At 42.3% G+C, this 12,649-nt stretch overlaps 3 protein-coding genes across 8 annotated transcripts in view; 2 read left to right on the top strand and 1 right to left on the bottom strand.

Annotated features, from left to right (window-relative positions):
- The window catches only part of ARID4B (AT-rich interaction domain 4B), an 89,172-nt gene extending 76,703 nt beyond the window's left edge, over positions 1-12,469 (bottom strand). For 4 of the 5 annotated variants that reach the window (XM_071549593.1, XM_071549591.1, XM_071549592.1 and 1 more), the window contains exons 1-2: positions 12,244-12,469; positions 11,048-11,109 (exon numbers count right to left, since the gene is read on the bottom strand). In XM_071549593.1, coding sequence (XP_071405694.1) covers positions 11,048-11,053 — 6 coding nt within the window. In that variant the 5' untranslated portion in view covers positions 11,054-11,109; positions 12,244-12,469. Of the gene's footprint in view, positions 1-11,047; positions 11,365-12,243 lie in introns of those variants that run through there. The other variant, XM_071549590.1, reaches the window with a different exon arrangement.
- Positions 11,234-12,602, top strand: LOC139684759 (collagen alpha-1(I) chain-like). The gene is made up of 2 exons (XM_071581012.1): positions 11,234-11,568; positions 11,765-12,602. The coding sequence occupies exons 1-2, from the start codon at positions 11,234-11,236 to the stop codon at positions 12,600-12,602; spliced, it is 1,173 nt and encodes a 390-aa protein (XP_071437113.1).
- Positions 12,202-12,649, top strand: part of EDARADD (EDAR associated via death domain) — a 405,148-nt gene continuing 404,700 nt past the window's right edge. For both annotated transcript variants that reach the window (XM_071549595.1, XM_071549598.1), the window contains exon 1: positions 12,202-12,206. The gene's annotated coding sequence lies outside the window, so the exon portion shown is untranslated. The remainder of the gene's footprint in view (positions 12,207-12,649) is intronic.

Below are 12,649 nucleotides of genomic sequence, written 5' to 3' on the forward strand. Positions count from 1 at the left end.
GAAGATGTATTTTAGATTTATGTTACACAGAAAGTAGAAGTGCCACTGTAGTAATATAAGCAATGAGAATACAAAGCAGTTAGGATTGATTCAGCTATGTTACTTTTCACAATTGAAGGAATTAAAGGACCTCAAATACTTGTTTCATACCTTTTATTAAATTTAACTACCCACAATACTTTAGTTTCTTTGGCTACTCACTGCTGCACCTGTTTCCAAAACATCTTCATCTGGCTTAGCCTGTGACTAATGGCAGCCATTTCCAGGGAGTGGCTATTTAAAGAAAGATCCTTGCTCTGATTCCATAAAACTCTTAAATGTATTAAAGAACAGGAATAAAATTTTTGAAGTTGCATAGGTGATATGAGTCTGTTCACTGCTTTCAAGTAGGCCGAAACTATTATGTAAAGCCCATTTTTTCTCTTAAGTGTTTAAGCCTCTTATACTAAAACCTTCATTTTTTCAGCCTCTTCTCAAAAGGTAACACTGAGAATTACCAAAGTGAAAGAGAAAAGAATTATCTTAAGTTTTACTTGATAGTCTTTTCGATGTCGACAATTCTGCTGTTACTTTCCACATGAGACCTTGTTCTGTTCTCAAAAATTGAACAAGAGGCACTCTAAGAGGTCTTTGGCTCCAAAGTTAATGCAGCATTTTCACAACTCCTATCAATAAAATATCAGTGTCTCCATCAAATCAGCATGTTACAGTATGAACTTCGTCTGACAATAAAATTCTAATTAATTACATGTTTATGATCAATGTTTTTTCCCTAAGCCTAAGAAGATAATTGAAGAGGTATTCTGAAATGCATAGCTGAAAGGATAAGCCTAATCTTCTCTATGACTAATCAGCCCACTGTAATATTTGCTTTCAGAGAAATATTGTCCATCCCCACTGCTAAAAGAGGAATATATAGTTAAAGCACACTGGCCTTTCCAAGCAACTGATGTGTGCCCACATACTCATGTACTTGGCAGGAATGTTATGTCAGTGGACACAAAAGCTGCATTAAGAGAAACTGCCAGACAAAAGAAAATGCTGCAGTTCCTTTAAGACTAAGGAGTTTCCTTGTAAACACAAGTCCAATTTGCAGATCACACTCAAGTATTGCAGTGTGCTTTTCCCTTCCCAAGTTCCATTCCGAGGAAGCACAGTGAGGATCCCACTACTGCAGTAAGACAGCAAAGTTCTGGAACTGTATCTGGATTTGTCTGGAATCAAGTACCTGAAGTTTAACATTTTCTGTTTGTTTGAATATATATGTGTTTCTATGAAAATCACAGTTTGCTTCCTCAAAATTCCAGCTAATACTATATACATAACCAGAGAAACTTGATCAGGTCAGCTTAAGTATCACAAATTGGTTTTATTCCACAAAATAGATGCCATGTTTGATATCTATTGTCAGACCACAATTAAGATTTTATTACACCATTTCAAATGTTCCAATAAGTAGAACTTATTGTTCCTCCAGTTAGAAACAGGCAGATTGTTCTCTACTGTAATGCAAAACAAAGTAAGTATAATTTTACTGATCTGAAATCAGTGCTACTGGATATATAAATAAAAACATTCCACTAATTTAAAACTGACCTACTACCCCCCGAGTTGCCATCTAGATGCTACCAATGCCATGCACATTACCAGTGAAAAGAGTCTGTCATAGTAGGACAAACACCTATCTCTCACTGATTGATACATCATTATTATTATTATTATTATTATTATTATTATTATTATGCTGTCATCAAAAGAGAATTTGTCTTCCTACACTGGATATAACAAAACCAGTTCATTCACTTTACTTGGATCTAGCAAGCTAAGTAACCCTACTAAGTGTATATATAAAAGTGTATTTTTTATTATGTACAAAGTATGAAATAAAATACGTGTTTTTAATACAGAGAAATATGTTTAACTCATCAATCCAAACACTTTGGCTCCCACCAGGCAAAGTAAACTGAAATCAGAGTATCACCTCAGCAGCCAAAGAACTACTAACAAAGCAAAACTGAATTGCTGCAGACAGATATCTCATATACATACTGACACTTTCTGGAAATTCATGGTAAATTATTCCAGGGAACACACTTGGCAGCAGCCTTGGCAGCCCAAGTCTTAAAATGGATCAAGAATATCAGAATATATTTGAAGTGTGACTCTTTGCAGGTTTCAGCCCCTGCATCCACTACTGTATGTCATCAGGTGCCACAATCTTTTGTGCTCCTTGATTTTTAGGAATGTAAAAACTGCACTAGTAATCTGTGAGTAAAGGAATGAATCCAAGCTTTAATGCCTTTGAAATTGTCCAACATTGCAGGGAAATAGGCATGGAATTCCGCAAAGAAGACAAAGACACTACAGGCTTACTCGAATCCTGTTCGATGTGCAAATGTCTGTGGATTGTCATTGTGAAGTTCTGGAAGAGCACCTCAGAGTGAATCTGCATTCATGAAATGGAAATGACTCAAAGCTGACTTATGGTCTCCATTTCTGTCTCTGTTCCAGGCAGCAAGGTATTGGTACACATCAAACTCTAATCTTCAAACAACAGTGCAGTCTTATTTATGCTTAAGTATTTCACTGCCCCCCTTGACACACACACACACACCTAGCAGGACAATCTAAAGAAACTGAAGTGGAAATTTATAAAATTATTGCTGTGTTTTCAAAAATGCATTTGTATTTATGGAAGCACAAAGCCTAAAAATTATATATAAATATATTATTTCTAAGTTTAAGTGATATAATTTGAAGTAACATACATTTCATATTGCAGCAACATCTATCTTTCAATAAGCAGAGCCGTAAAATAAGTCAGAAAGTGAAAACACAAATTCCATTACAAATTCCTGAACTCTGAAATGATGGTAGAACATGTACTCATTTCAAAAATGTCTCAACCTCTTATTATTTCTCCCAGGAAAAGAAGTTACATCAACCTAATTGTCACAGCACTAACAAAAAGATTAAACTAACATTTTTTCACTTACACACTCATACAGGATATTGGAAGGTCTGTCTTCCACCATTCTTAATTAATTTAAATTATTCTTTGGGATTCTTAGAAGAATGTATTCCACATTTGTTTTTAAAAACCATGAAGTGGACTATTTCAGATCTCTTGTTTGAACATTTAGCACTTGCAATCTCCTGTTGAGACAATGGCTGAAAATAGGAAGTAAAAAATTATCACAGTGGATTAAATTGCCCTGCCACAAACTGGAACACCTTTTTGCAGATCAGAAGAGAATGTGCAAAACAAAGTACTCCCTACATTATTTATTACCAGCTGAAACCTTGCATCAAATACACTTGGATCTGAATTTTGCTGAAGTCAAATCCCATTTCACAAATCCCATTTAGAAGGATTGTGTAAACAATGAAGAATAATAACTTAGAAGGGTATCTAAGGGGGAGAGGATCACAGATAAAAGCTCAGGGAGAACCCAGGTTCTTGGAAAGTAAGACAACAAATGTCATCCAAATTTTTGCATCAAATTTTTGGTAATAAGCAGAAAATGTTGAACACCTCACTCTACCATCTCCAACTGGCACCAAGACTCCACTTGTCTACCTACAAATATACGGCCCTTCTTAACACAAAAACCCCAAACAAACACTCACACACAAAAAATCAGAAGTTTGACTTTTATTCCCTTAAATTTTCTTATTAGAGTGCTGTAATTTATCTCCAAATTATAATTCCCTATTAATTTGGAATAAAGGTAACATGATTGCTTACATCTTCTACCCATTGATAAAAATACCTTCTGTGAGAATGTATTATGAACATAAGTATTAGTTACATGAAGACTGTCACCTTTACAATACAGAAATCTAATATCTAAAAATATTTTTCTGCAGAAAATTATAATACCACTTGTTTCTCTAAATTAGGAAGATAGAGACATAATTGTTGTTAATGGTATTCTTTCCAAATACTAAATAAAAACTTGGGGGAGGAGAGAAAGTAGCGGAGGGGAAGCAAAGTTTATATTGGCCTCCTTAAAAAATACTTTTTTGTCTGAGACCACCTCTTCTTTAAAACCTCTTCATCTTTTGAAGTCAATGAAGAAACCATATCAAAAATTAAATTTTAATCATCACCTTCAAGGTACAGCATTGATTCCATTTAATCTTCTCACCCAACAACTTCTAGAGAACATGGACTTCAAACCTATCGAGAAGTCCAGCATTCTATCTAATAGCAAGCAAGCATAGAAAAACCTCCAGGGCAATTTCACCTGCAGAGAGTTTACCAAGAGTTTAGCCTTTAAATTGGTAACTTGACCGAGGGATGCAAAAGAATGTGTGTTCACAAGCAGTTTAAACCAATCTGAATCAGTCTGGATGCACTTCTGCTGTCATATCCTTCCCTCCTCTGCCAGGCATCAGCCAGGACAGGGACTGCTGCAACTGAAGAGTAGATGGATCTGATTGTTCTTAATTTCAACTCAGTTCCATGTACTCTGGGACCACACAAATGGACTGCTAGCATAAAAGACAAGGATAAACAGCCAGGAGTGGAAGAAGGACACAAGACTGCATTTGACAACCTACTGAGGAAATCAAATCCTTTGCTATAAGGTTGTTTGGGGACAAACCAGCAGAATAAACAATTAGAAGAACAGTGTTGCTCACCAGTTAGTCCAACCTGGGTTATCATAGAATCGATTGGATTGGAAAAGACCTCCGAGATTATCAAGTCCAACCCTTGGTCCAACTCCAGTCCCTTTACCAGACCATGGCACTCAGTGCCACAACCAAGCTCAGTTTAAAAACCTCCAGGGATGGTGAATCCACCACCTCTCTGGGCAGGCCATTCCAATGCCTGATTACTCTCTCTGGAAAGAATTTTTCTTTGATCTCCAACTTCAATTTCCCCTGGCAGAGCTTGAGCCCGTGCCCCCTTGTCCTATTGCTGAGTGCCTGGAAGAAGAGATCAGCCCCCACCTGGCTAGAACTTCCCTTCAGGTAGTTCTAGACAGTGATGAGGTCACCTCTGAGCCTCCTCTTCTCCAGGCTAAACAACCCCAGCTCCCTCAGCCTCTCCCCATAGGACTTGTGCTCCAGTCCCTTTACCAGCCTTGTTGCTCTTCTCTGGACTTGCTCCAGCACCTCAATATCCTTTCTGAACTGAGGGGCCCAGAACTGAACACAACACTCAAGGTGTGGCCTCACTAACGCAGAGTACAGGGGAAGGATCACTGTCCTGGTCCTGCTGGCCACGCTATTTTTGATACACGACAGGATCCCATTGGCCTTCTTGCCTTGTATGCTCTGCAACAGAGCCCTACAGATGTTTGCACTCACACAGCTTATATGACAACTGATGAATGCTGTCTCTAAATAGGTACTCCTTAGGGTGATCTGCATAAGTCACCAACAAAGAACACATAATTTGGGAGTTCTGGATACTAAACAGCCTTTTCTTTAGCATACTGACTACCCTCTTCCCTCGAGAGCATGTACAGGCTCAGAGACAACAGCAATGGGAGCAAGTAACTCCAGGGTAACTGGTGAATCCTACTGCTTTTGCTCACAGGAAGGAAAATGCCTTCTCATAGTTCAACACAATATTTCTGCTTAGCTCATAAGAAAATCTTCCTCGGTGTTCCAAGTAAGTTCTGGAACCCCCAAATAGTGTTCCACATGCAGTTAATTAATGTACATTCACTCAGGAAGTCACTGTCACAGTGGTCGTACATAATGCAGGAGAGTCACCTCAGTCCTAGTTCTCTGCAGCTAACTCAGCAACACCCTCCACCATCCTGCTCTGACATCCTCACAACTGGCTTTCCAGAGCTTGCTTACAAACTCTTCTTGCTAAAGAGGTCATGACTGTTTTATAGTCTGCCAAGCAAAAAAAAAAAAAAAAAAAAAAGAAGACAATAGTGCTTTATTGAATTGCTCCCCTGGTTCAAACTAATCTTCAGAAGAAAAATAGATGTCTTGTCAAGTGTAGAATATCAAAGTGGTTTGCTGACTTTTCCATACTTGAGCTCCTTGAAATATCCTCTCATCTGGTCACCCCATGTTAACAGAAAAAAAAGAACAAAAAAAACAACTACACAGATTTATGACTTTCCGTCAAAACCTTTTAAAATAATTATTCTAGCACACATGAAATCACTAACATTTAGTTTCTGCATAGGGCTAAACAATTTTCCTTAGCTCCCTGAAGGCCTTTTGAAGTCTTCAACAATCCATTCCATACATATATCCAAGGAAATATCCAGTGAGTTGCAGTAAGCCCAGTAACTGGACAACACTGGAAGCTCTAACTAGAAAAGGCAGAAAAGTGGTATTTGTTACTGAAACACATCAGCTGAGGAACGAGCAGCTGTGCAAACCCTGACTTACAAACATTCCTCAGCTGTGACCTGAATCACATTTAAGGCAAAAACAGTTCAAGATCCATGTTTTTCAGCTTTGTACATTTCAGTAAAACAGCTGAAGTGCCTACACAGGAAGCAGAAATGCAGAGAATCTACTGTTGCATTTCACAACAGGTAGTGACCAGAAAGTAGGTTAAGTACTTTCAGGTAGGTATGAACTGATAAATAATCCAGCATTTGGGTAGCTGTGTAGCACATTAGTAAATTAGCCAAGTTAATTTATGCTCTATGTTTTTCTATAATATTTGTTATCTTTTCCAAATCAGGACACGCCTAACTCCCTTTTATTCTTCAGCCTATTAAAAAGGCATATGTTTCTAAGGAAAATGTGTGTATCTATAGGATTTAAACAAAAATTTCAAACCAATTTCTGGCAAGAGTATCATTTCTACCTTTTTCAAAGTTACCCCTTATTTTTCAGTGTACAGGATCAGCAAAGCATTCAGATTAAGTATTTGATAGTGATTGTAAAGCTTAGTATCTCAAACCCATTGCATTTTGTTTCAAAAGACTTTTCAACTACAATGCAGAATTTCTTTGAAAACAGACACCTAATGTAAACCACAGCATGCTCCTGTACTACAAGGATTGTACACTTGTTTCGGATTGCAAAGTGAACTGAGTAATCACCTCAAAGTGTTCTAGTGAGGATATGAACATTCATCATTCTAACATTTTTCTTAAGACAATAAATATGCTGATACAACAGTCAGGCTGCCATGAGAGCACTGATCCAAAAAGCCTTCACAAACTTCAAGATAATAATACAGTCACCTTAACTGTTTTAATGCTCATAGTTTATTACAACTTCAGTCTTCTTCATCTAACGCTGCCTTTTTTCCACTACATGGTCTAATTAACTTTGAGTACTTATCAACCAATAAACTATTCAACAGCCACATTACTACACATGCAGATTTGAGTTCAAGACTTCTACGCTGTTTAGCCACTGTAAAATATACAAAGAGTGGCATTTAAGAAGTGCAAATAACTAATTTCAAAATAACGTAGATTATTCCAACATGATTTGTAATTGCTTGGTGCAAGTGGTGTTTGCTTTCCTTTCCACATAATTATGCAAGCATGAGGAAGTCAATAACTGCCTCTGATCACTTGTTCCAACTGGAACATCAGGAAAGAACTTAAGAAAATCATTTTTCGTAACACAAAAGCAAGTTACAGGGGAAAACCACCCCTTCAGAGTTACCTATTCTCCCACCTCCCTCACAAAACCTATTCTAAAGATACTTTTCCTTTATAAATCTCCATTTCTGCTGTAATTTAAATAGTTAACCAGAAAGTAAAAGGGCACTACATTCCAAACTGGTTTCCAGTCTGCATAAGAGCTGTGGTACTTTCAGCTGGCTTGTGCTCAAAGTGGTAAATCAGTGGCTGAAAAGTTTACTAGATATTTCACTTTTGTGCTCTGCCATACTGGCAGAGAATACAAGCAACAGTCTGGCAGCTTTAAGGGAAAGCAGCTACAGCACCAGTGCACGACTGATCTCTGTGGATAATTAAATGCCGTGATACATATTAAAAATCTCAGGAGCACTTACAACAGTTCTTAATGCAAATCATTGGTGAAATTAGGCTCATGTTTGTTTCTTTCTTTAAAAGCACAGACTCCGCTTTCCTGACTTTTGGGGGAAAAAACTCAAGATATAATAATGTTTTATATATATATATATTGCTATCCACTTAGTAAGTAGTAATTTGATGGCATGCAGTTAGTTTTTAAATCAAAGATTCTACATGCTTCCAAAGCATACTTAATGCAAAAGGTGCTGAAATGAAACAACTTCACTACAGCATGCAAGCAATCCTAGTCACTCTCTACACAACTTTATTAACTATCACAGGTCATTTAACACAGGAAAAAACCTGATTTAGTAGAACTCACAATAACAAGCACAACTATGTTAAGACTTGAATACTTCTTGCACAACATATTTCAAGGTTGATTTCAAGTGGTCTTTGCAGTGCATGGGAGGACTACTTAATAGACTAAAGTTATAGTTTATACAATGGACTTTATTTCCTTGGACTAAGTTGGGTTATTACAAGTAGAACTATTATGACAAGTGCTTTGGTGCTGTTAATCTCTTAGCAGGCAGAACAGCTCTCTTGTCTCAAAGGGTTCCGAAATGCAAGTGTGAGTAACTTACAGTTTTCTGTCAACAGAACTTGGTGCTCTTCCTAAATAAACCTCCCTGTGTTCTACAGAGACTGATATACATAGATGGGAAAAGGAGTCAGTAAAGCTAAATGAGTTGTTCCAGTTCCCCTAAACAGACGTTCTAATGCTCTATGCACCTGAATACACAACCCTCTGCATCTGAAAGAACGTAGAGGCAAAAATCAAAACAGATACCTCAACTGTGCAGTCGGCAGCAAGTCTGCAGTGAGCAGACTTAAGGCAAGACCAGGCCTTAAAGCATCAAATCCTCTGAAGTGTCCTTGAGGCACAGTCTTTCCGTAACTTTAATGCACAGAAGAATCCAGTCGTATTTAAACAGGATCTTGATCTAGTATAGTCAATGTTACCTTCCAATGATACAAACAGAAAGCTCGCAGTTCTCCCTGGCTGCTTCTTATGGGCTAACTTGTATCCTTGTAAACTTCATTCATAAATCAGAAATTTAAACCAGACAGCAAGACTGATGCACTGTATTACTCTTATAGTCTTGATTAGACTGTAGAATCTTCAAAATTTCTTTTGAGCCACAATCCTGTTAATAGTTTCACTGTAATAACTGAAGCTTCAATGTACATCACAGTAAATAAAGTATTGGGAGTTATCTCAAGCAGATGTAAGTTTAACACTATATACACACAAATTGCAAAAATTACAGACTTAATCTTAGCACTTGAACAATCATCTTGATTTTAAAAATAAAGACGCAACAGCAGCACAAACCTTATCAAAGAATAAGTAAGCTGTAAGCTTTTTTTTTAATATGGCTCTATTAACAGGTTTCTGTATTTGCTGCTTTAAATTTAATCATCTGTTATACATTCAATTCTGCTTCAAGTGGATCTGTATCACTATTTCACAGACCACTTTGCGTTCCACTTGTGATCTGACCTCCTCGTGCTCCCTACTGTCTACCTACACATTAATAAGTCTCTAAAACTACAGTATCTGAACCTCATCTCCATGGTAACTGTAAGATTTGTTTACACAGAAAAAGTATATTAGAAATGTATGTAAATTTAACTGTCATTTAAATAAGTGGTTTTTTTCCTTCTGCAGGAAAAAAACTCCCTATGCTGCCTCCTATTTATCTTGCTTCCATCTCCTGCATCCCCACTAGGCAACGAGCCACGTTTGGAAAGCTCCCTATCATACAACCCCAACAGCCTGTTGTTGTAAATTCATAAATAGTTTACTTTTAATAAGGCAGGCACGTGCAGTATCTTAGATCTTAGCACTAGTTAAAGAAGGATCACAGGGAGGGCAATTAAAATATAATTTTTTTTAAAAAAATACTGTCATAAAGTCACCAAAGTAAAAACAGCTAACTCTAACGCTAGACCTTTAACAGCTGTACAGAAAGACTTTGCTGCTCAGCAACTCAAATCAATCCAGAAATTAAAAGTTTGTCTCATTTACCACTTCCAGCAGTGAATATAGTGCTACACATTTTATGTAATACTCATTCACAGACAGCAGGCACAGCTCTGATAGTGCAAGACCCCACACACAGACTGCTCTTTTTTATTAATAAATACTAAAGAATGAATGTATCAAAGGTTTCTAACAGTTGTCTTTTATAAGATTTACAGTATTTTGAAATGAGATTTGCTGCTGCCCTGTAGGACTGGGAGCTGAATTACACAGGGGTCATGGTAACATAAGTGGCAGTTTGAGTGAGACATATCAGCAAAATGATAAAAAAAAAAACAACAAACCCAGTTGTTAAAAACTACACAGTTCTTTGCCACACAAGAAGAAATCATTCTATTTCACTGACACAGGTTTTCTTTTCCTATAAAACTTGTGTAGTACATTAAACATAAATAGTCTAGAAAGGTCTAACAGAACAAAAACGCATGACAGTGAGGTACGTGAATACTACACAGCACCGAGACGAAAATCAGAACCTGTATGAAAATCTTTCCACACCTTACAACAATCATTTCACTGCAGAGAATCTCTTACATGCACCCTCCCCGATAACATCAAGATTATTCATTCAACAAAACTCCTACTAACGAAGAGAAAGTAAGCAAATCTACCCTCTATTGAAGTAAACATGGTTGAAGAGCCGGCATTTCCCCGCAATGTTACTTTCCGGAGAAGGGTGACTGTCCCCTGCTCCTCCATGAAGCAAGCTCAGCCCAGGCAGCCATGTCCTTATTCTCCTACAAACAATGTTTCTGAAGGAGAACAACCCCTTGCTCGGGGAACTTACAGCTTCCCCCAGGCATAACGCGGTGGAGCAAAGCCTGCCCCACCACCAGCAAACCAGCCAAGGCACCGAAACACGGCAGTGGGGGCGAAGCAGCCCGCAGTCTGGATCCGCACCAGTACCGAGACCCGCACCGGGGTCGGGACAGAGGAACTGACAGATAGGACAGCATTTCCCCGTGCAACCCTCCCTCCTTTCTCCTCCCAGGCACACAAGCGAGCGTTTTACCTTCATGATGAGCTCAGGCTGCGGTAACACCCTCGATCGTGGCTGAGCGGCCGAGGCTGGACCTGGAATTTAAAACAAAGCGCTAAGGCACCGCACCAGCCGCTCGCACCGGGCGGGGGGAGGGGGAGCCAAGGATCGGGGTGGGGGCGCTGAGCTACTCCCGAAACTCCCCCTTCCCCTCCCTGCATGCCCTCTTTCCCCGCGGTTGACCCTCTCCCCTCTTTCCTCGGCCGCTGCTCCCCTCCGCAGCTCCCACACGCCGCGGCTTCCCCTCCACTCGCTGCCACTGACGCCATTTCTGTCAGAGGAGGAGAAACTTGCCACAACAACAACCCACCCCCGGCCGCCGCGGGAGGGGGGAGGCGCCCCGGCCGCCTCCCCGGGGCGCTGCGCCCCCTCCCCGGGCACCGAGCGGCGGGAGAGCACCCGCGGGGGGCCCAGCTCCAGGAACGAACCCCTTCCCGCTTTACCGCGGGGAGAGCGAAGGGGGAGAGCGGGAGGGAGGCTCTTCCTCCTCCATTGTACGCGGAAGAGTGCCCGTGTGCGCGGCGGGGGCGCGGGGTGTCGGGAGCAGCCCCCCGCCCTCCCCGGCACACACACACACGCTTTTGTAGGGGCTGCGGCTCCGGATCGCGGCGGATCCTCCTCCCTCCGTCCAGCCCCCCCCCCCCCCCCCCCCCCGCTTCCAATTAAAGGAAAGCGCTGACTCCGCCGCAGGAGTTTCGGCAGCAACAGCCGCAACTCCCCGGCTCGGCGCAGCGGGTCCGGGCGGGGGGAGAGAGGGCGGGCGGGAGGCGGTGGAGGGGGAAGAAAAGGAAGAAGAAGAAAAGAAGGGACGGGGAGGGAGGAAGGGAGAGGGGCGGGGAGAAAGGGGCCCGACCTGCTCGGCGGGGACACGGAGCGTGTGTGTATGAGTGTGGAGGGGGGGTTCTGTCCCCTCCCGGCCGAGGGGCTGGAGGAGAAGCCGCCGGTCCCTCTCCCCCGGCCCGCCGCTGGGTGTTTGGGGCGGCGGGGGGAGAAGGAGGAGGATCGGCGAGTCCCGCCGCAGTCTCGCTACGAGGAGAAAAACAAGCGCTCCCCTCCCTCCCTCTGTCCCCGCCGCACGCCCGGCCCCGCGCCCCGTCCGGGCCCCGCGCCACCTCCCCGCCCGCCGCCGCCGGGGCACGGGGGCTCCCGCTCCGCCTCGGCGCCCTCACCTTTGTTCCGCGGCGACTGCCCGCCCGCTACTCCCCCGGCCCGCGGCGGGGGGCACGGAAAGGAACGGGGTGAAGGCTCCTCTCAGCTCTGGGCACTCCCGGCCCCGCTGGACGCTCCGGCAGCAGCTCCGCTGGCGGCGGCCCCGCACGGCGTGCGGAGGGGCCGATCCGTCCTGCGCGGCCCCAGCGGCGGCGACAGTGACTGCTCGGCTCCGGCCCCCTCCCCCTCCCCTCCGCACCGACTGAGTGACGGGCTCACGGCCCGGGCCACGCCTCCCGCCCCGGCTCTCCCATTGGCTCGCGGCCCGCAGAGCCCGCCCCACCCGCTGTCCCATTGGCCGCCGCATCGGAAATACTGACATCATTCTTCTCCACTTCTATGGAAACTAAGACTCGGCGCCGCGGG

This window comes from Pithys albifrons, chromosome 2 (genome assembly GCF_047495875.1).
Source record: "Pithys albifrons albifrons isolate INPA30051 chromosome 2, PitAlb_v1, whole genome shotgun sequence".
NCBI lineage: Eukaryota > Metazoa > Chordata > Aves > Passeriformes > Thamnophilidae > Pithys > Pithys albifrons.